The 21,683-nt window shown below is 50.3% G+C and overlaps 1 protein-coding gene across 1 annotated transcript in view; it reads right to left on the bottom strand.

Moving 5' to 3' along the window:
• The window catches only part of utrn (utrophin), a 195,696-nt gene that overhangs the window by 51,360 nt on the left and 122,653 nt on the right, over positions 1 to 21,683 (bottom strand). Inside the window, exons 54-60 of the mRNA XM_064341251.1 lie at positions 20,702 to 20,874; positions 18,895 to 19,051; positions 10,289 to 10,418; positions 8,670 to 8,938; positions 7,891 to 8,037; positions 4,550 to 4,628; positions 3,019 to 3,079 (exon numbers count right to left, since the gene is read on the bottom strand). Coding sequence (XP_064197321.1) covers positions 3,019 to 3,079; positions 4,550 to 4,628; positions 7,891 to 8,037; positions 8,670 to 8,938; positions 10,289 to 10,418; positions 18,895 to 19,051; positions 20,702 to 20,874 — 1,016 coding nt within the window. The remainder of the gene's footprint in view (positions 1 to 3,018; positions 3,080 to 4,549; positions 4,629 to 7,890; positions 8,038 to 8,669; positions 8,939 to 10,288; positions 10,419 to 18,894; positions 19,052 to 20,701; positions 20,875 to 21,683) is intronic.

The raw sequence follows: 21,683 nt of genomic DNA on the forward strand, positions 1-21,683 counted from the left end.
TCTGCTTTGTCGACAAGAGGCGGCACTCCTCCGTGATCACAGGGTCTAATCACGCAATTAAAGCGCCGGTATGTCTGAGAGAGAGAAAAAGAAAGAAAGAAAGAAAGAAAGAAAGCGAAGCTCTCGGTCGGGAAACAACGACCTCTTTTATCTGTCCCTGAGAGTCTCCCACGCGACTCAGGAGCGCGGCACAGCCGCCAAACGCCGCTAACTCTCCCACAGACGCGTTCTAACACCGCTAACTCTCCCACAGACGCGCTCTAACACCGCTAACTCTCCCACAGACGCGTTCTAACGCCGCTAACTCTCCACAGACGCGTTCAACGCCGCTAACTCTCCCACAGACGCGTTCTAACACCGCTAACTCTCCCACAGACGCGTTCTAACGCCGCTAACTCTCCCACAGACGCGTTCTAACGCCGCTAACTCTCCCACAGACGCGTTCTAACACCGCTAACTCTCCACAGACGCGTTCTAACGCCGCTAACTCTCCCACAGACGCGTTCTAACGCCGCTAACTCTCCCACAGACGCGTTCTAACACCGCTAACTCTCCCACAGACGCGTTCTAACGCCGCTAACTCTCCCACAGACGCGTTCTAACGCCGCTAACTCTCCCACAGACGCGTTCTAACGCCGCTAACTCTCCCACAGACGCGTTCTAACGCCGCTAACTCTCCCACAGACGCGTTCTAACACCGCTAACTCTCCCACAGACGCGTTCTAACGCCGCTAACTCTCCCACAGACGCGTTCTAACACCGCTAACTCTCCCACAGACGCGTTCTAACACCGCTAACTCTCCCACAGACGCGTTCTAACGCCGCTGACTCTCCCACAGACGCGTTCTAACGCCGCTGACTCTCCCACAGACGCGTTCTAACGCCGCTAACTCTCCCACAGACGGCTAACTCTCCCACAGACGCGTTCTAACGCCGCTGACTCTCCCACAGACGCGTTCTAACGCCGCTAACTCTCCCACAGACGGTAACTCTCCCACAGACGCGTTCTAACGCCGCTAACTCCTCCCACAGACGCGTTCTAACGCCCTGACTCTCCCACAGACGCGTCTCAACGCCGCTAACTTCTCCACAGACGCGTTCAACACGCTAACTTCTCCCACAGACGCGTTCTAACGCCGCTGACTCTCCCACAGACCGTTTCTAACGCCGCTAACTCTCCCACAGACGCGTTCTAACACCGCTAACTCTCCCACAGACGCGTTCTAACACCGCTAACTCTCCCACAGACGCGCTCTAACGCCGCTAACTCTCCCACAGACGCGTTCTAACGCCGCTAACTCTCCCACAGACGCGTTCTAACGCCGCTAACTCTCCCACAGACGCGTTCTAACGCCGCTAACTCTCCCACCTACGCGTTCTAACGCCCCTAACTCTCCCACAGACGCGTCCCGCCGAGGCAGAAGAGCGGCCCTTAATTACTGAGGTGTCGCACCAGAGCGCAGCGTTGTAATCAAAGAAAATAAAGCTTCGCTACGTGGCGGAGAGGAGCGAATTTATTTTAACCGGTCGCTTCCTCCCCTGAGGTAATTTTTGATTAAAGAGCACACATCGTTTGGCACACACCTTTACTGTAAGACGAGGGACTTCACCTTCACAATAGTGCTTTTATTTATTTATTAATTTATTTATTTTTGTTTCGTTCATCTCTTATTGCACCCCTGTGTCTTCAATATTTGTAGTCACTGCATATCACGGCATTCAAATTGATGAATATTCATCACTCGACGCATTATACTTGTGATTACTGAACTGGGGATACTATAAGCCTTTTGCTTTTTTTTTTTTCGCTCCACCTTTTCTGTTGTTATCTTATTCCCTTCTCGTCACGGTGTAAAAATAGAAAATTCAATAAAACAGAGAGCGTCATAAAAAAAGAGGAACCCAGATGAAGGCAGGTGCATATGGAGGCGATAACCTTCACGGAAAGAGTCGGGACAGAAAGGGGGGCAGACGGAAGAGACAAACAGCTGTGAACCCCCCGGGCGACCGTCGCTCCCCCTCTCTCTCTCCGAAGCCTTTCAGGAAAAAAAACAAAAAACATCCCTTTCACACGGTGCAGCCTTTTTAAAAATGCCAAGCAAATTACAGGTGTTTGAAGAGAGACGACAGTCCTCTCTCTCAGCGGGGCTGCAGGGGGTAGAGTCTCTTGTAAAAATACGGATGCCGATGCTGACCCGTCTAGAGCTCCTCGTCGTCAGTGAGAAATCTTCATTCATGCAACCCGACCGTGTCAATCAAAATGCTTTGCGTATACATTAGCACTTTCACCTCATGATTTAAAAGCACTTTAAAACAAAGCCCCCCCTTTGAGGGTGAAGCTCTCATCAAAATAGCACCCACCTGGGTGATTTACGGCGGCCATTTTGTGCCCGAACACACAACACACCACACCTGACAGAAAAGGCTACAGGGTTGACTTAGGATTCTGGGAAGATAGGATATTCCAAGCCTAAGGATTCATGCACACTGTCTATAAAAAAAGTTTCAGTCCTGACTGAGGAACTCATCGAGCTTCAAAAGAGAAAATGAACATTCGGCTGAAGGCGCCCCAACTTTGTGGCCGTTAAAATTTATCACGACCTTTTAAAGGCATGAAGTTACTCGTTTTTATAAAGTTAAACACACGGTACACTGTCTGGGCTGTCGTGTAGCGTAGTGGTTAGGGACCTGGGCAGAGGTTGCTGGTTCAGTTCCCAGCTGGGGCACAGCCATTATGCCCTTGAGCAAGGAACTCAACCTGACAAATTCAAGCCACGTAATTCACTCCGAATCGCCTAAACTGTAATGCCCAACTGTAAACGTAAAATGTGAGACGTCCATAGTTTCTGCAGTATGCCTTTAGCCTGATTTGTGTTTACCGTTCTCAGTGACAAGAGATAGCTTTTCACCCAAGTCTTACGAGGAACGGACAGCCATTGGTCAGCACGTCCTTGCATCTAAAAACCTGTTCCACAAATCTCCCAGTCAAAGGGGAGGAACCCTAAAATTCACACTTACTTGATGTAGTAGGGAACCTTATTCTGGGACACCGCTCTTTGCCACGGCAACTGCACAGAGGCTGTAAGAGAACAGAGAGGATTTTTCACTTTAATTACGCAAACAGGGAGATTCAGACAAACGGGACATTACACCATCTTATGCAATCTAAGAAGCTATGAAACTTAAATACATAAATACATCAGTTTCTCCAACACCCCCTGGGGGCTAAATTGCTGTATGAATACATGTTCTTCCCCCCCATGAATTTCAAATTGCTACTTCAAAATAAAAAGGGGGGGGGGGTGGTGGTGGTGGAAGGTCTCAACATTTAAACTAAATGTTACAGTGAAAATGGAAACGCCGCACAAAATTATCTGCAATGCGGTATGCGAAATGCAAAACAAATAAAAATAAAAATAAAAATGAATGCGCTTTCTGTAAATGTCATGACTGGGCCCCATCCCATGTTTACATCCATCCAGGAGGACCACATTAAAGGGAGAAAACGGTTACCGTGGCAGCCGGTACTTTCCAAAAAAACAAACAAAAAGCTCAAAATGCCCCTGATAAGAGATAATTAGACAAGAGGGAATCTGCCAGCGTACCAGAGTAACTGAATCAAGACTTTCGGCACAAATATCCCCCCCCCCCCCAACCCCCCAACCTCCCCACCCCCACCCGCCAGTTTTCTCCATGTCACCCGGAGACAGAAGAATAGCACTTGTCAGATGAAATGGAGCCACACTGACTTTGCAGACTTGGCCTGTTGCAGTGTGAGAGACTTTCTATCTTCCTCTCTCTCTCTCTCTCCTGTCCTCTCCCTCTCTCTCTCTCTCTCTCCTGCCCTCTTTCTCTCCCCCCTTTCTCTCTCTCTCTCTCTAATCAGATGGGCACAATCCCCATTACATTCAGATTATGTTGTGGGGGGGGCCCAGTTTGTGCAGATAAAGGACTCCAAACACGCACACGAAAGCGAAAGAGAGAGAGGGAGGGAGAGAGAGAGAGAGGGAGAAAGAGACTGAGAGAGTGAGCGAGAGAGAGAGAGGCTGCAAGAGAGAAAGAGTGACAGAGCAAGAAGAGGACAGAGGGAGAGGCAGCAAGTCAGAAAAAAGCCAGAGAGAGGCAGAGAACGAGAGAGAGAGAGAGAGAGCCAGCAAGACAGAGTAAAAGAGAGAGAACAAGTTCCTGTCTAATCCCAACACCAAATGAAGAGGACGAGCAGGAGCCCGCTGTCTGTTTCGTGGCCCTAATAACAGCTCCAGCCGGCGATGGGGGGCGGAGGGTAGAGCCAGGAAACGCTGTAATTAACCTCTGAATTATTCACAGGCTCAACAGGCTCACGGAGCGCCCGCACGGGCATCATGGGAAATAAGGACACGGCCAGAGGGAGAGAGAGAGAGAGAGAGAGAGGGGGGGCAAAAACAGCAGTACTGCAGGCAGGCTGTGTGTGTGTGTGTGTGTGTGTGTGTGTGTGTGTGTGTGTGTGCGTGAGTTTGTGCGTGTGTATGCGTGTGTTGGTGTGTGTGTGTGCGGGACGGGGGCTCCTTACTGGACAGGAAGTGCTGGGACGAGGGCCCGAAATCCCGATGAGCCTCCTGCAGCAGTTTGAGGCGCTCGTCCACGGCCACCTGCCCAAAAAGAGCGGGAAAAAAACAAACAAACCTAAGCAGGTAAAAAACCGCACGCTGCACTGCCCTGAGTCCGCACTCTCTGACGCATCAGCGAGACTGACAGCCCCCCCACACCTCCCCACACCCCCCTCCCAACACCCCCCCCCCCCACACACACACCCCCCCATCGCTAGCCTGCCATGCTCTTTTCAAACCCGGCCCATCAGGCGGCCCCAGAACACTGACAGGCATTGAGCGGCATCCTCCCCCCCCCCGCTGTCTTAAGTGTCAATCAACACGGCAGGATTAGGCTGGAGGGGGCGGGGGGGAGTTTGAATGGGGGGGGCGGATTGGCAGGGCGGGAAGCTTCCTCCCCCCCCCCCCGCCCCCTCGCCACTGGCTTCCATTGATCGCACGCCAAATGAAGAATTAGAGTCCCTTCCAATTAGCGGGAAAAAAGGCGGGGGGTGGGGGGAGGGTGGGGGGGTCAGAAGTGGGATTCCCTCCACAGACCCCCTGCCAAAACTTCCAGCCCCGGGTCCTTCACAACCGCTGATGGGAATATCGATTTCGGTCGAGAGGCACGGGCCTCGATAGCACACCGAGGGGCGCGCTACGCACATAACAATCAACCGATACCAAATCCCACAAACGGCCGTCAGAAGCCCGTCCTTAGCTTAGCGACCGAGCCGAGCGCTAATCCCTTCCCATAGCGACGGTGAGCTAAAGTGCCTGTTTTTCAGTTAAGGAGGCGCACCGAGCGGCCCCCCGAAACTTAATGGCCGTCACTTACGGCGCCCCCGACGGCTATCGATAGCGCCGAGCGCCTTAGCGCCCCGCGGCTGCGATTTCAGCGCGGCGCCGAGCCGTTAAAGATCTCCAGTAAAGTCCCGCGACCGGCGCTAACGAGCTAGCGTCTCAGCTGGCAGCGGCCGGCGGCTAAACGGCCAAGAAAGGGCGGGAAAACTTTCTGAAAATGAACACAGACAAAAAAAAAAAGAAAAAGAAACAGCCCTGAATGCTGCACGAAAACCTGGAAATGAAATGAAACGTACAAATTAAAATCGTGAATTCTTTGACCAGAATGGCATTTCTTTTTTTGTTAGCCAATGAAGTGGCCTTATCAGGATCTTGGATAGAAAAAGCCTTTTGTATATATTTTTTTTTATTTCGGAAGGAAAAAAGGACACCCTTGTCTGCTCTTGTATTTTATTTTTTTTCATTCGGTCTGACAGTAGCTATTTGCCTGTCTGTAGAGTCAAGGGAGCTCAGGGACACTTTTTCACCCAAAGGGCGTCGCCGAGAAAAGGCAACATAATTATCATGCTCCCCCCCCACCCCCCTACCCCACCTCCCCACCAAGGCTCTGTTCAATCAGGCTGTGACATGCAGTAACCCTGACCTACTGGAGCCCCCCCCCCCCCCCTCGCCCCCCCTCGTCCCCCCCCAACCATGATTACGCCTCGCAGGGACAGAGGGCGAGGACTCCAATCAAGAGCAGAGGCCGTCGCCAGGGACGTCGCCGGGGTATTATGGGATGGCGGCGAGCTACACGCTTTTTAAAGACTCCATGCAATCAACATAATCTCCTTTTTCTGTAGCACGCATACGTAAACAGCCGAAGCCTGCTGAGATCTGAAAGATTTTTTGAACGCCGCGAAGCTCTTCCAATTCTCATTACGGGAGGATTTGGTGCCGGTCGCTTCAGCGCTTAGCACGGTCGAATTTGCATTTTAACCAATCAGCAGCGCATCTTTTCACCGGGCTGCCAATCACAAAGTGAACTGGGCACAGCCAGAGGAGACACAAGCCGTGACAGATCGACGCACAAGACTCCGCACGGGAATTAGAAAAAAAAAAAACTGTCAAAACCGTCGTTCTTTTTTCGAACGGAAAAAGAAGCCTGATGAAACGCCGAAGCCTTCCGTAGCCCGTCACAGCGGGACTTCGCCCGTCAGAACGTCGAGCTACGGCTAGCGGCCCTACGGCTAGCGGGCACTCCGCGGCGCTGGCGACAGACGCGAGGCCGTCGCTCACTTCTGAAATGAGGTTTCCGAGGGAACGCCGAGCGCGCTAGGCTAACGCGCGTTAGCCTCGGGCTGAAGAACGGCCGCCGCTCCGCTTCCTCAGGCCCCCCCCCGCCAACGAAACGAGGCGAGCGAAGACGAGCCCAGCGCTGGCGGTAACGCGGTCTCTCGCCGCCCGTCACCACAACAGCCCGCCACAGCGAAGGGGGGGTGGGGAGGGGGGCTCAGAGAACGAAACGAAAAGGGGGAGGACAGGCAGCGAGGGAAGCGCAGATCGACGGGCTTCGCGGGCACAAATACATTTTTATTGTTTGTTGTCAACAACCGCTTTATTGCTTCTGAGTACCCCCAGAATCCCAAATCCCCAAAAACAGAGGTGGGGGGGGAGTGGGGGTGGTTGGCTTAAACAGAAAGACATCACACCACAAACATCAAGACTTAACTTGACAGGAAATAAAAATCTATAGGCGTATCCAGAAGAACAGTCCCAGGGAAACTCCCGTCAGTCCGTACTTCCTGCTCTCTCCAACGGCAGCGGCCTAATCCCAGCGGCCATTACCCAGAATGCCGCAGCCGAGAGGCTCCGTGAAGGCTGTCCAAAGTTACCCAAGACTTATAATCAACTCCGAAAGACGGCAATAAAACTAACCAAGGGCTCAAAACCCATCTCTTAAATACGGGTCAAATCAATTTTGGAGACCAGAGAAACACCCAAATCCTCAAAAATCGTGAAAGGTGTTTCGTCAGGGTGCCAAATCAGAAAAGGGCAACTGTCAGTAAAACAAGTCAGCGGAACAAGTCCGCGCTCATAAATAAAAAAAAATGAAGCGAATAAAAAGTCTGAATTATTTTTTTTCTTCTTCGCTTCCGAGTGCGAATCAATCTTTTCTTGTCCAGGAAAAATGAGTTTATCAAAGCTCAGGGTCGGGACACAAGAGGCGCTGATGGAGTGAGCATTGTGCTCCCGTGAATAACATCGGCGACTGTGCAGAGCCATTATACTGCGATGATTGCATTAATTCATAGCGGACACTTTCGTCCCCGTCTACAAGGTCATTAAGACAAAAAAAAACACGCGGAGAAAAGAAGCAGCCAGGGTAACTACTAGCAACAGTACAAGAGGACACGGAAACACAACGGGCGCGGGGCGCAAGATGGATACGGACTAGGCAGCCGAATGAGCCTCAGCATTCTGCCGGACAGGAAGGCGAGAGACAGGAAGTGAGACAGCGAGAGAGACAGGAAGTCCCGACCTGCAGGAGCTTCCAGCGCATGTTGAGGTCGTCCAGCTGGCGCGACACGCTGGGGGCGAGCTGGACGTCGAGGGGCGTCAGCTGGCTGGAGAGCTCGTTCACCACCCGGACGTCCTGCTTCAGCGGCGCGATCTCCTCCTTGAAGGCCTGTCTCCAAAAAACAGAGGCGAGAGAGCGAGCAGTCGGCAAGGCCGTCCCAGACGCAGGGCGATTCAGCCAAACCCGGGAAGTCCTGGTTTCCCCCGAGCACCATGGGTGTGCCAAAAACACCAAATTCGGCAAAAATTCCCAGCTGTGGCGCAACACTGACCCTTATTTACGGGGTTGTGCACATTTAGGGCCTGATTTGCTAACACCTTTAGCATGCGCAAAACCTTTTAGCACACGCAAAACCAATAGCACGACCAATGACTGGTGCAAAGCAAATGCGATGACCAATCACGGGTCATGTTATTGGATTTGCTCGTGCTAAAAGGTTTTGCTCATGCTGACGGTCTTAGTAAATCAGGCTTCACATGTAGCACTTCAGAAGGATGAGGTCATAGGGAAGCCAACGAGCAGCTCCACACCTGAAAAGCAAAGTTCTTATGCACTTTTTTTGTTTCCCAAAACCTTCCTGAGCTGGTCCCCCACAGGCCACCGTACTCAGTGGTCTTCTCGATGTGGTCCTGCAGCGAGTCAAAGAGCAGGCCCACACCTGAGAAGCTAAGATTGTACGCAGTTTCCCCCCCCCCCCCAAAACCTCCCTGTGCAGGTCCCCCGCAGGCCACCATACTCACGGTGGTCTTCTCGATGTGGTCCTGCAGCGAGTCGATGAGCAGGTCGCCCACGGGCTGCCAGCCGGCCTTGGTGTCCTCCAGCTGGGCCAGCCGCAGGTCCAGCTGGGCCGCGGCGTCCTGGAGGTCCTGGAGCTTCTCCAGGGCCCGGTCCACCTGCTGCTGCCAGCCCGCCGCCTGGACGCCGAGCCGGTCCCACCGCTCCCGGACCTCCGCCGTCTGCTTCCGGATGGCCTTGGCCACCCGCTGGGCCTTCTCCTCCGCCGTCAGCTCTGCCAGAGAGAGAGAGAGGGAGGGAGGGAGGAAACAGCGTCACAAGGGGGCGCTAGAGAGGAGGGACCCGCCATTCAGGCTCCTTAAGGAGATCAAGCTCGGCTCTGGGACACAGCCAGCCCCGGGCTCAGTTGTTTTACAGGGACTGTAAAATAGGCATAAGCCAGCTGTGACCTCACCTTACTGGTATAAAACAGACAGGAGTGCTCCACCAATCGCAGAGTGCATTGATTAACAAACAGCAGAACAACCCTGATGGTGATTGGGGGATATAATTACCAGCTAATACCCACTGGAAGCCAGGAAGAACAGGTATCCACCAATCACCATTCCTGTTGTTCAACTGATTGCTACTAACGAGCGCTGTAATTGGTGGGGCTCGTCTCCGTCTCCCAGCAACCGGTCCAAGCAAACGCCCACTCCTCCACCCGACAGGGGTTAATCTTCTAAAGATTCCAAGTCAACTTCTTTCAGTTCTAGACGAAGGTAGATAGTATTTTGTTCAAGAGGACGGCGCAAGGTTCCTCAAGACGGTTACAGGCGAGCGTGGGCAACACCAAGGACTGAACCTCCGAGACTTGTGGCTTCGCTTCTTAAGGGCCAGGTTTCTCTCTTTCTCTTTCTTCTGCGGATCAAAAGCGACGCGCTCAGCCAATCAAAAAGCCGTCTTTGTGCACCTGCGAAGCTTTTTTTTCTTTGTCCGCGCGGACTTGTTCCACTGAGTCCCACTGAAACCAGCTTAAAACAGTCCAGTCAGGGCTGTGCGCTTGTGATTTCAGTTTTTTTTTGAGAAGATGTAACTTCTCCCAACAGAGTAACTGTTAAAAGCACTCCAGAGTACAACACAGCAACCTTGACATTATTTTTTTCAGTATTTCATCACCGCTTCAAACAAATTCATTTTTATTTCTTTCCGTTTGTTACATTTTTCAGGCACACAAGCCATGTTTGAGGGGAAGGTTCTCCTCGGCGACCAGCTCTGTCGTTGGGGATAAGACCAGCAGCGCCATCGCGGCAGGCCCCTCAGCAACTCCCATTCTCACTTCCCAGCTAAACTAGTAGCGCTGGTTTTAGAGTTACAGCAGATTACATCAAACCCTGGACCAGGAGAGAATTTCAGAGACACCTGCCCAAAAGAATTCTCATATATTTTAACATTCAAGCAGTCTCTTCCGTTTTTAATTTAAAAAAACTGCTTACAGGGAAGCAAGCTCTGGTGCGTTCTGTGCTTTAAGCGACGTCAAACGCAGAGCTCGAGAAAAATAAAGTTTACGAGGACATGGCTCGCCAGGGGGGCGGGGGGGGGTGGTGCAGCCCGTCCCGAGCTCTGCACGGGCCCGTTCTCGTACCGGTTTTGGGCTGCAGGTTCCGGCGTGGCTCTTCTGGGCCCTCGATGGGCTGGTCGGCCAGGAACATGCAGGACTGGTCCAGGGTGCTGACCACCATGGGCTCCTTGGACCTCAGCTCGCTCTGGAGGGTCTGGAAACGGACACATAAGGGGGGGGGGGGGGGCAGAGGGGTCAGATTTTGGGAACTGTGTTGTGTCTGAACCGTGATAGATGTGGATAATGCCGTCAAACACCTGAGGAATTAATAACTCTCTGCTGCTGTCACACGGTTTCGCCAGGAGGAAAATGAGAAAGGGAGACAAAGAATAATTTCAGCCTTTCGCTGAGAGCAATGGCGATATTAAACGCCTTAAGTGTTAAAAAAAAAATATTGAGGATGGCAATACAATACCTGATCTTATAAACCAGGAAAATAAAGTCGGAAAATGAAATTAAGACGCCAAATATTTTTCCATTGCTTAGAAAAGTTCAGTGTTTTCTGATAACAGAAAAATATTTACAGAACAATCAGCAGCTGAACTAAACCGTTATAGACAGAAATAATTAACAACATCCCAAAAAAACAATTCCACAACAAAAAAAATGGCAAAATAAAACACACAGGCACAGAAATCCAAATACGGACACATGGACACGGACACTGAAGTAGCAGTTAGCGTGGAGCGGCTAATCTAACCCCGTGAAGAAATTCAAATTCCAGAGGACAGTGTTCTAGAACTCTCTCTCACTTTCAATCACCAGCAGTGATTGTTACATCAGCACTAGAATATCCGTTTAAGAGCGTTCTAATCACGTGTTCGTGATCTAACACCTGAAAGGGTTAAAGGGTTGAAATCAGGGAGGGAGGGGAAGGGAGCGGGCGGGCGGGCGAGTGGGCGGGGGGGCGGGCGATGAGACATCTCCCTCCGAGGTCACTGCAAATTAGCCGAGCTCCCAAATAAACCGCCAGCTCAGAGACTGGCACTCATCGCGCGGCTGGCCCCTGAGGGACAATCTGAGGGCTCCACCTTGAACCGGTGAGGGTGGGGGGCAGGAGGGCGGGAGGACGGACGCCGAACCTCCGGCTCCGCCTGCGAACTCATTACAGCTGGAGTGTTGGGGGAAGGCTGAAGGAGAGGCGGAATAACTCGGCAAACATCATTACCCTCGGAACGCCGGGCATGAAGGACGTGCGGGGGGGTAGGGTGGGGGGGGGGGGGCACCAAAGGTAAGGCTCATAAAGGAAGATGGGCCCCGGGGTACCAATCAAACTCCGCAGCCCCCGCCGGTCCGCCCCCCTTAAAGGAAAGGCACGCGGGTAATTTAGGAGTGCCTCTCTCTGAAAGGTCGGCGCGTGTCCCATCAGCTTCCGTGTAATTTAAACAAACTCAATTTACAACAGAAAAACATTACAGCAATGAGTACTGGTCTCTGAGCTTCAAAATCCAGGCAGAAATATCTGGTTTGGCTTACCGAACATTTCAGACACACAAGTCTGGAAAAGGTCACTCACAGAGGTTGGTACCAAATAACCATCATTGCAAAATATGGACATTTTTTCTACAGAATGATTATTTTTTGTCAATGAATTTAAACCTTAAGTTTAAGACCACAAATATGTGATTAGAAAGTACTTAACTGAACATTCTAAAGCTGATGTTACAATCACTGCTGGTGACTGAAAGCAATGGAGTTCTAGAACACTGACTAGAATGATGGAGTTCTAGAACACTGACCTACTCCTCAACAGGTTAAAGACCAAAGCACTAGAGTACATGTCACACAGTCACTGCTCAGATATCAGCCGCAGGTATTTCGAGGAAAGGTGACCCCGGCAGGGAGGGAAGAGGCCACACAGTCCTCCTTTCACACACACACAAAAAGCCCCCAGAGTTGCAAGTGCGTGACTTTTTGCTCCACTGACTACAACGGCAAAACAGCAATTAAGACTAATTACCTGAATACGTAAACACGAATGGATGAGCACTCCCATGAGTGGGGAAAAAAGGATTAAGGATGCCTCTTTACTGAAAGTCTTCTTATGCAAACACATTTTTAAAAGCTGTTTTCTTATGTAACATGGAATAATATTTTCATAAAAGCGGGGATTCGACTGATAAGGCGGACCAAAAAAATGTGTGTACTACACCAATGAAACAAACAATTGTTCACTTCTGTGACGAGCAATGTGCAGAGCAGTTAAATGAATTTATTTCCAAAGTACTTATGAAACGATCTTGGAGACGGTTTCTCTTTCTAAATCGTTTCAATATTATTTTCCTGCTTGTTGTGCTAGCCGCATCGGACAAAATTTTACTTGGTTTTTTAAATTCCAAAAGTGGTACTTTAAAAAAAAAAAAATGTTTTTACTATGACTGGGTCTACGTTCTTAAATCCAATAAGCCAGGGAGCTCTTTTTCCCATATAGTTCTGTAGTGTGATATTGCTGCAGACGCTGTCTACTGTAGCAGACAAACATTAGAGCTCCCCGCGACACTAATAATAAAAAAAAGGGGGGAGAAAATGATTTGAAAGAGGTTTGCGGCCCGCCTGAGGACGCGGGTCGGCTCCGCGGAAGACCCGTCGCCGCCTGTGTTCCGTTACAGTGGTCTGACTGAGGACGCGTTACGAGAGGCGAGAGAGAGCGAAGAGAGAGGGAGGGGGAGAGAGGAGAGAGAGAAAGAGAGAGGGAGGGGGGGGGAGAGGGAGAAAGAGAGAGAGGGAGGGAGGGGGGGAGAGAGAGAGAGAGAGGGAGGGAAGGAGAGAGAGAGGGGAACAGGGAGGGAGGGAGAGTGGCCGCAGTAATAGAAAATGGGGGGGTGCCCCCTACACAACCCTCCCCCCTGCCCTCTTCACCCCGCCCCGCTGGGTCTGCACTGCCCGGATGTGGGCAGAGGTTTTGGGCTGCATCCATTTGGGATGCTGGGAAATGTGTGATATCTCAACGTGCTCTGGCTGAACACACAAACTCTAATTCTCGCACATTTTCTGTCTCTCCCTCATACAAACACACACGCACACACACAAACAACACACACACACACACACACAGTGTACTGTGATAGCCTAAGCTGACTAGTTTATGACCATGTACGCATTCAAATTTCCCAGCGTGCAATTTAACATGGTCCTGAACAACAATCAATCAGAAACGTAACGACCGATATCAAGCCAAAACAATGCAACGGCCTCCTGGTGATTTATGATTGCTTTTTCGATAAAACTCTGTTCCAAACAATTTATAAAATTATCTGGATGACTTTTAAGAGGAGAACCAGCTGTGACCTGAGTCGTTTCCTTCAATATTACACCATCAACGAGCTCGCAAACATCACGCGCACAAATAAAAACACCGAAAGCCCGCATTTCATTTCTGAACAGGACTTTCTGCAGCTGTGCTGTGAAACAGGCAGTCAGCCTTTCAGGATAAGGCCCACGCCAGGGCCTTTTTTTTTTTTTCCTTCCAGGAAAGGCTACGTGACACCTGTGCAGTATTTCTCCCCTGCTCCTGTCACCTTCCCTCAGGTAACGCTTTCCAGAATAATCTATCGACTGAGAGAAAGAAAAAAATCCAGCAACAGGCAACGCAGAAATTCCTCCAGTGGTATTCTTTCACTAAGTGTTATAGGAGAGAAAGGATCCCTGTATCCCACAGCAACAAGAAACAGTGACCAATCAGAAATCCTGCTGCAAAAAAGAAAAAAAAAAAAACTGCAAAAACTTTCTCTCTCCGTATGACTGGAGAGGTGTGTCAATCCATCACTTCAGAGACACACCTTACTCCACACAGTTGTGCGGTAAGAAACTCTTGCTCTGCAAAGCATCGGAATATTTCTGTTTTGAAATATAGCCGGGCAATTTATCAATATCACACCCAAAGTGCTCAATGGCGCCGCTCGGAAGCGTGACCTTGGCCGAGCGCGAAAAAGGACAGAGCTGTGCGTTAGGCGCAGCTGTAGCCCACGGACAGACTCAACCACCTTATGCCTTCTGCCGATAAGGCAATATGGAGGTGATAAAGATCGCCGGGGAGACTGCAGTCATTTTTATGATGTCTTCTAGCTTTCCACAGGCCGTTCGCTATGGCGACAGCCTGCGGGCTCTGTCTGAGCAAAAAAAAACAAAAAAAACCAAAAAAAAAAAAAAAAAATCGAATTCTGCTAGCTCTGCGGGATGATGTTTACTCTGGAATTAAAAATCTGGTGTCATACAGCGAGCGTCGTTCTGTTTCCCTGACGATGAAAAACGGGCCATCTGTCTTTCCGAGGCTTTTATTTTGAAACACCAGGTTAAGCCAATTAAGCTTTCAAAAGGCTGTCCCTTTAAATCCAGCAAAGGGAGAAGCCAAATACATGTGTTGACTGTTATTAACACCGTTTAATGGCGGTTGTGGAAAGGTATGGAGTGCACACGGGCACACACACGCACACACACACACACACACACACACAAGCACGCACACAGACAGACAAACACACACACACACACACACACACAAAGAGACACAGAGACAAACATGCACACAGACAGACAGACACACACACACACACACACACACACACACACACACACAGAGTAGGGGGTTTAATCCCTGCCTTTCAAATTCACTCTCAGCAATTCAGAGGGGGACCCACAGTAAGCAGACTTTTCAGTAAGTAAAACAAACTGTACATGAAGATGCACAATAACACACACCACAAGGTCAAAGACGGATTCCAAAAATCCTGCTTATCCTAAAAGCCTGCTTATCGAAAGAAGCATTATTTTTCATCCAGTGTTGAAGGCGTTAATATCAGACCTTAAGCGATTCTTCTTCTGTCGCAAGATAAGACGCCACTCAAACCGGCGTCCAATCAGATTCACTCAAAACCGGCATCCAATCAGAATCACATTTCTCTGGTCTGTGGGACTCCAAACATTACCTGGAAAAAGAGTCCATTTCCCCTTCTGTTGAAAAGGAACTCTAGACTTCAGTCTCCGTGGACACGGGGAACATATGCGCCTGTCACAATTATGCAAATTTACAGAGTTTACAAACTTAGTTTTTTTCTTGTTTGTCTTTTTTCTTTTTTGCACATGTGCACATCTGTTGCCACGATACTTTTAATTATCAACCAAAATGTAATTTATGAATTTGTGGTTAATGACATGCAACGTGCTAACGTTGCAAACGCTTACAGTTTGCAAAGATAAAAAATAACCTTCCGCTGGAGACAGATAATATTTGTACAGAACTTAATGTGGGCCAGAGGCGAAAGGTCCCTTAAAGACAGTAATTTAATAAAGTTGATCGATGAGTTTAATCAAGCCCAAACTAAAGCAGCTTTTTTTTAGATAATTAAATGTGTGATTAATAAAACCTATTAGGTGGGAAAAATCAGGAGAAAAAAACACCGGCCAAAATCAATATCCGTCCGTAGACCACTTTCATTCTTCCTTATCATAATCGGCCATTCCGCCTCTTTCTGGCCAGCGATCGGTGAGTTAAGCGCATTTCAACAAAAAAAACCTCCCTTAACTTTTCAAAAGTTGGAATTTCTATGTTACTTTTTTAACAATTTGCCTGGCATCGAGTCATCAAACTGTCACACAACTTCGCGTGTAGAATCGAGAGATTCCGAAAATACCAAGAGTTCAAAGTGTTCCAAAGATTTGTTATATACTTTATGTAAGGTGGAGGAGAACTCTAACTGATTGAGATTGTGCATTTCTAGGTGAAAAGTGCAAAAAAAGGGGGATGAATAAAAAAGAATAAACCAACCCTGTAATAACACGTGCATGTGCGTGCTACACTAAGGGACCACACACGGAACATAAATAAATGAGCTCTTTCACTCACAACCCCCAGGGCCATTTCAAAGAAGGCCATATTTTGGATTCGCAGACGATTTGACCGGTTCAACTGATGTGAGTCCAAAACGAGGGAGGCCATTTTGTGCCCTGCCAGGGCCCCCGGTCGCCGGTGCTCAGTGGGAATCCGAGTGTCTCTCTGCTCCACCCCCAGCGTGTTTGCAGAGCGAGGCCTTCGCCCGGCTCCCACGGCTGTGCTGCGCTCAATAAGCTCCCTGGCGTTCTCTGTCCAAGCCCCGGACGAGGGGCACGGCAGGCCAAAGCAGGTGAGGTATCTGATTGGCTAACTCCAAAACAACCCCCCACCAGCCCCCCCCCCCGAAAAAAACAACAACTGCGATTATGTGGCTTGGCACCGGGCCAGACACTTACTGTGGGATGAAACCCAAGTCAGTCAGGCGCTCACTTGCTCGTTCTCTCTCTCTTTACTTCTTTCTCTTGCTTTCCCTTTCTCTTTTTTCCTCTCCTCTTTGCACCCTTTTGCGCTCTCTCTCCTTCCCTCCTTCCCTCTCTCCACTCCTGTGTTCCTACCCTGAGTGTCCAGCTGTTCAGAAGCATTGTACGGAAATCACAGTGTTTGGAAAAAGGCGCAGCAGACTAGGCCTCATAAGCACTGATAATGCTACAGTGCATGACTGATAAATACAGAAACATGAAGAGGGTTATGAAGCACAGATCAGAGGATAGTGAATCGCATGTGGTGCGTGACAAGTGAATCTGTGAGGTCTTTTCCCGCCATGCACTGTAATATTATCGTTAGAACCTGCCAACACATGGGAGGCCCTGAACATTTGTTATGCTCATCATGGACTAGAACAGTTCCTTAACAGATACCAGACCATAGAGCCCATCCATGCACTAGAGCAGTGCCATAAGAGATACCAGACCATAGAGCCCATGTACGCACCAAAACAATTATTAACAGATACCAGACCATAGAGCCCATCTACACACTAGAACAGTGCCTTAACAGATACCAGACCATAAAACCCATCCATGCACTAGAACAGTGCCTTAACAGAATGAGCCACCCAGCAACTCCCTGCAGGAAAAAAAAACGTTTTAGCCAAAATCACGGTCCAGAGCTGAATTATTATTTACCCACACCTACGATGCCGCGTACTAAATGAAGAAACGGCTCCCAGAAAGCACAGCGGAGGGAGATGGAGCAGAAAATATACGACAGCCATGAAGATAAATGACTCCAGCTGACAAGAGAGGACGCTCCTCAAACCTCTTAACTGCACCTGACCCGCTGGTTTATTGGGGGGGCCTCAGACACGGTCTTTGCTAATCTTATTACTGTCCCGTTAAGTATGTTTGAGACAGCATCGTTATAACAAGCCTTGCTGTAATAAAACTCAATTGAACTGTACATTCCCCCCCCCACCCCCTTCTGTCCTGGTCCTGTCCTTGCATCACATCCAGGGAAAACGTGCTTCTGAATGAGACCAAAGTATGCATAATGTTCATTATGCATACTTGGCAGTTATCACCTGCTATACTGATATTTGCCGGGTTTTATGAATCGTTTAACATATGGTGGGAGTCTGCTTGGTGTGCTGGCTCAGACAAATAACACGGGTGTGATGCGTTACTGCTGATTATACTGCCGTCCTTACATGCTATGTAATAATAGTAAACCTTTTAAAAGGAGTCTGCAGGTCCAATAACTAGATCTGTCCATCTCCCTCCCATTAGAATGAACTGAATCAATGTCTACGAAATGATTACAAATGGGCCTCATCCCCCTACCCATCTGTGCCCCCCCCCCGTCCCCCCAGAGAATGAAGGGAGACAGAGGCCATAAATTTCTAAAAAAGCTAAGGTCAGCTGGTCTGTCATCTGCAAGGAGCTGTTTGTCTAAGACTTCACCGAGAGGCCAGCGAGCAGGCATGAGGAATTTATGAGCCCCAAACCCCCACCCCCACCCTCCACCCTCCCCGCTGGTGCACGGGGCACAGGGTGAGCATTCAGCGCAATTCCAATACCCCACCGCCCCCCCCACCCCACTCCCCAAACAGCGGGTCGCTGCCTCCGAGATGGAGGGCCGTGGCTGCTGGCTGTCACACCTGCATGGAGACGCATCGGGGTCCTCTACACCCACACACACACACACACACACACACCCACACACACAAACACCTACACTTCTCTACTTAGGGCGCCCAAATAGGCATCCTCACTCTCGCTCTCGTTTACTTGCTCACGCGAAACCTGAGTCCCATACATTCCAGTCTGCTACCCCTTTTATTTTAAGAGCACTTAGCGGTAATTGTATAGAACTGCGTGCGCTCGAGACACAGGGAGAAGGCCGTGTGCTTCCACAGCACCGCTGTCACTTCACCGCGAGCGACGCTTGGTGCCGTCGCTTTTCCGCACGGGCCATTTCACAGAGCCGGGAACGCCGGGAGCAAACCGCCATCGATCCGCCGGAACGCTGATGACATGCACAGACACGGAATGACACGGAAACAAACATAACGACCCTGGGCAGGCTAACAGACCGTGGAGAAAGTGAGAGCAAGCAAGAGAGAGAGAGAGAGAATCAGACATACAGACAGTCAGACGCAGAGAGACCACGGACGGACGGACGAACGGATGGATGGACGGACGAACGAACGGACAGACAGGCAGGCAGGCAGACACACAGATGGACAGACATACAGATGGACAAACAGACAGATGGACAAACAGACAGACGGACGGACAGGCAAACAGAAAGTCAGAGTGACACAGACAGACAGATAGACGCACAGACAGACGGACGGACGGACCGTGCAGTGGTTGTGCTGCTGCAGCAGGGTGGGGATGTCTCCTCCGATTGGCTTCTGCTTGCTCAGCTCCTCCTCCTTCAGACCCAGCCACCTCCACAGCTCCTCCAGCAGGGCCAGGAGCCGGCTCCACCGCTCAGCACTGGCCTCCAGGTGCACCCTGGGAAACGTATGCAAACACACACACAATCGGTCACGCCCACATCCACAGCCAAAGGAACCCTTTAAGCTCCATGGAGCATTCTGGAAATAAACACACCTGCTCATAAAGTTCACGTCCTTCACGTCTGAATCTACTAGAAACATCTCCAGAGACAGAATTCTCCAAACCTCACTACTTTTACGCCCCCTTACAAACATGGCATTTAGTAATTCATCGAGTTATGAAACACGGAGTACACAGAATGGGATTAAAACTTTAAAAGCAGACAACAAAAACATTGTGAAATATGTACATTTGAGGTTTTGATAAACACCAAGGAAGGGGTCTGCAAACTTGGTGCTAGACAGTCACAGCCTTTGGGTTTCACCTAAAATAACAACCAGTTCAGCCCCAAGAACCCACAGACAAGAACATAACCCTGTCATCAACTGCTGTCTGCTTTACTTCATCAGTTAAGTACAGGGGAACAAGGTGAAACCAACAGACCCTGGACCAGCACCCTGAGGACCACAGACAGACTCATAATCAATACGCGCAGTTCACAACCATCACATCCACTCAGCCGAGCTAGCTTCCTCACGGTCAGACCCGGTACGAGCATGTTTGGGTGCGCCGAGGCCGCGTCGGTGCGACAGACAGAAGCATCCTCTCTCCCGAAACGCTGGCAGATTGATGTTTTCCGAATGTTTGTTTTGACAGCCCCCCCCCCACGCCCACCCCCCCCACTTAACGCTAATTACGAACGAGCGGCGGAAACAGGACACAGCCGAGCCCGAGGAGAAACGCTGAGCGACGTGATGGCGGCGGCGGCGCTCGCTAATCGCACATGTACGACAATTAAGATTTAATGGCCTAAACGATCAGGCACTGTAAGGCAATTAAGCGCGTCTGAGTGTTTACTCTGCGTCCCCGTGCCTAATGCGGTTACATCAGCATGATGGGGGGGCGGGGGAAGGGGGCGAGGTGCACCCCCCCCCGGTGCCGCAGGGGTTTCGGAGTTCACAGCCGTGAACATCAACCCGAATTCATTCTCATTACGCCACCCTGCCAATCTGTCTCAGTGCTGCAAGATGACAAGGCTCATCTAATCCTTTCCCCTGGAGGATCATGGGGAATGTAGTTTCTGGTTCTCGCAGCCCACTCAAGCGCTCACCAAGAGCTGGAAGCCGCCGATCAAGTGGAAACGAACTACGCAAAATGCTAGTCATAAAAAAGAAATATATGATACAATGCAAAATGCAAATAAGGAAAGTGTTACTTCAATATGAAAGTGGAATCAAATCTTATGCTTTCGATATATCAGAAATGAGATTTGTAGCGACTTTAACGCACATCACATCACATATCTTCTGTAGCATATTTAGGAAAATGCTGCATTCCAGTGACTGAGCCAAGAAGTGGAAATAATTGCAGCATTTCTGCAGCACGACACGTAGCTTAAGCTAACGGGCTACGGCGTCCCTGCGCTGTAGCACGTTAGCATCCAGAGAGATTCATAGTGCGCCAAGGTGATCTAAGTCAAATAAAAGCAGAGTGCATGAGTCTCCAGCGGATGCGCCTAATTGGTCAGCTGCAGGGGGAGGGGGGTGGAGCCTACGGCAGGGGTGGGCGGGGCCTGATGGCGGGGGGGAGGCGGCGGGGCCCGACCTGATGTTGGCGGACTTGGCCTTGAGCTCGGTCCAGCGCTGGTTCATGTCGTCCAGCCGCTGCTGCAGGAAGACGGCCTCCTCCGAGTTGCCCAGCGCCTTGACCATCTTGGGCCGGTTGCCCTCCACGCTCTTGAAGATGTCATTGTGGGCGTCGATCTCCGCCTGGATGTCCTGCGGGGAGACATAGGGGGGCAGGGGGGGGCATGTGTCAGAGCAATGCATCATGGGAGGACAGTGATGCAAGTCGAGTGGTGACATCACTTCTGGTTTTTTGTAAAGTCACAGGTGCTAGCTGGGGTGACGCTAGCCGTGGTGACGCTAGCGAATGCTAGCAGCAGGACTGTATCGAACAGCCTGTACTCGCCGTTACAGAAATGCAATGTACTGCAATATAAACTAAATTAAAATAACTTAACACACTGCAAAGCTTCACAATATGGGTGAATACACACAAAAGTTCTGCTGCAATATATTTAAAAATAAATTGCTGTAAAATAGATCAGATTATTTTTCTGAAATCAGTCAGGTTTATGACATTGCGGTATGTGGTTTACACCATATGGCAGGGCAGCTTCGCTTTTTATCGAACACGGCAAGAGGCTTGGAGTCCGCGCGGCGGCAGCTGGCGTGGAGTCACCCCCCACACCGCGGCCACGCCCTCCCCACCATGGCCACGCCCCCACAGGAAAAGCCCCGCCCTCCGCCCTCCGAGCCCTGAGCGCAGGAAGCCGCTGCTGGCGTGCGTTGAACATTGCTTGGCGGTCATCGTTTCCCACGCTGCCCAGGGCGGGATCCCTCTCTCCCCGCCCGTCACATTCACAGTTCAGCCGCACACACGGGAGGGAACAACCCTTTCTTCCTGAACAGTCAGCAGAGCCGCTCTCTCTCTCTCTCTCTCTCTCTTTCTCTCTCCTGTCAGCCCATCCTTTATTTATAGTTTCACTTCTGCACAAAGCCACACCTCAGCAGTGTCAAATCTG

Source organism: Anguilla rostrata, chromosome 6 (assembly GCF_018555375.3).
Source record: "Anguilla rostrata isolate EN2019 chromosome 6, ASM1855537v3, whole genome shotgun sequence".
NCBI lineage: Eukaryota > Metazoa > Chordata > Actinopteri > Anguilliformes > Anguillidae > Anguilla > Anguilla rostrata.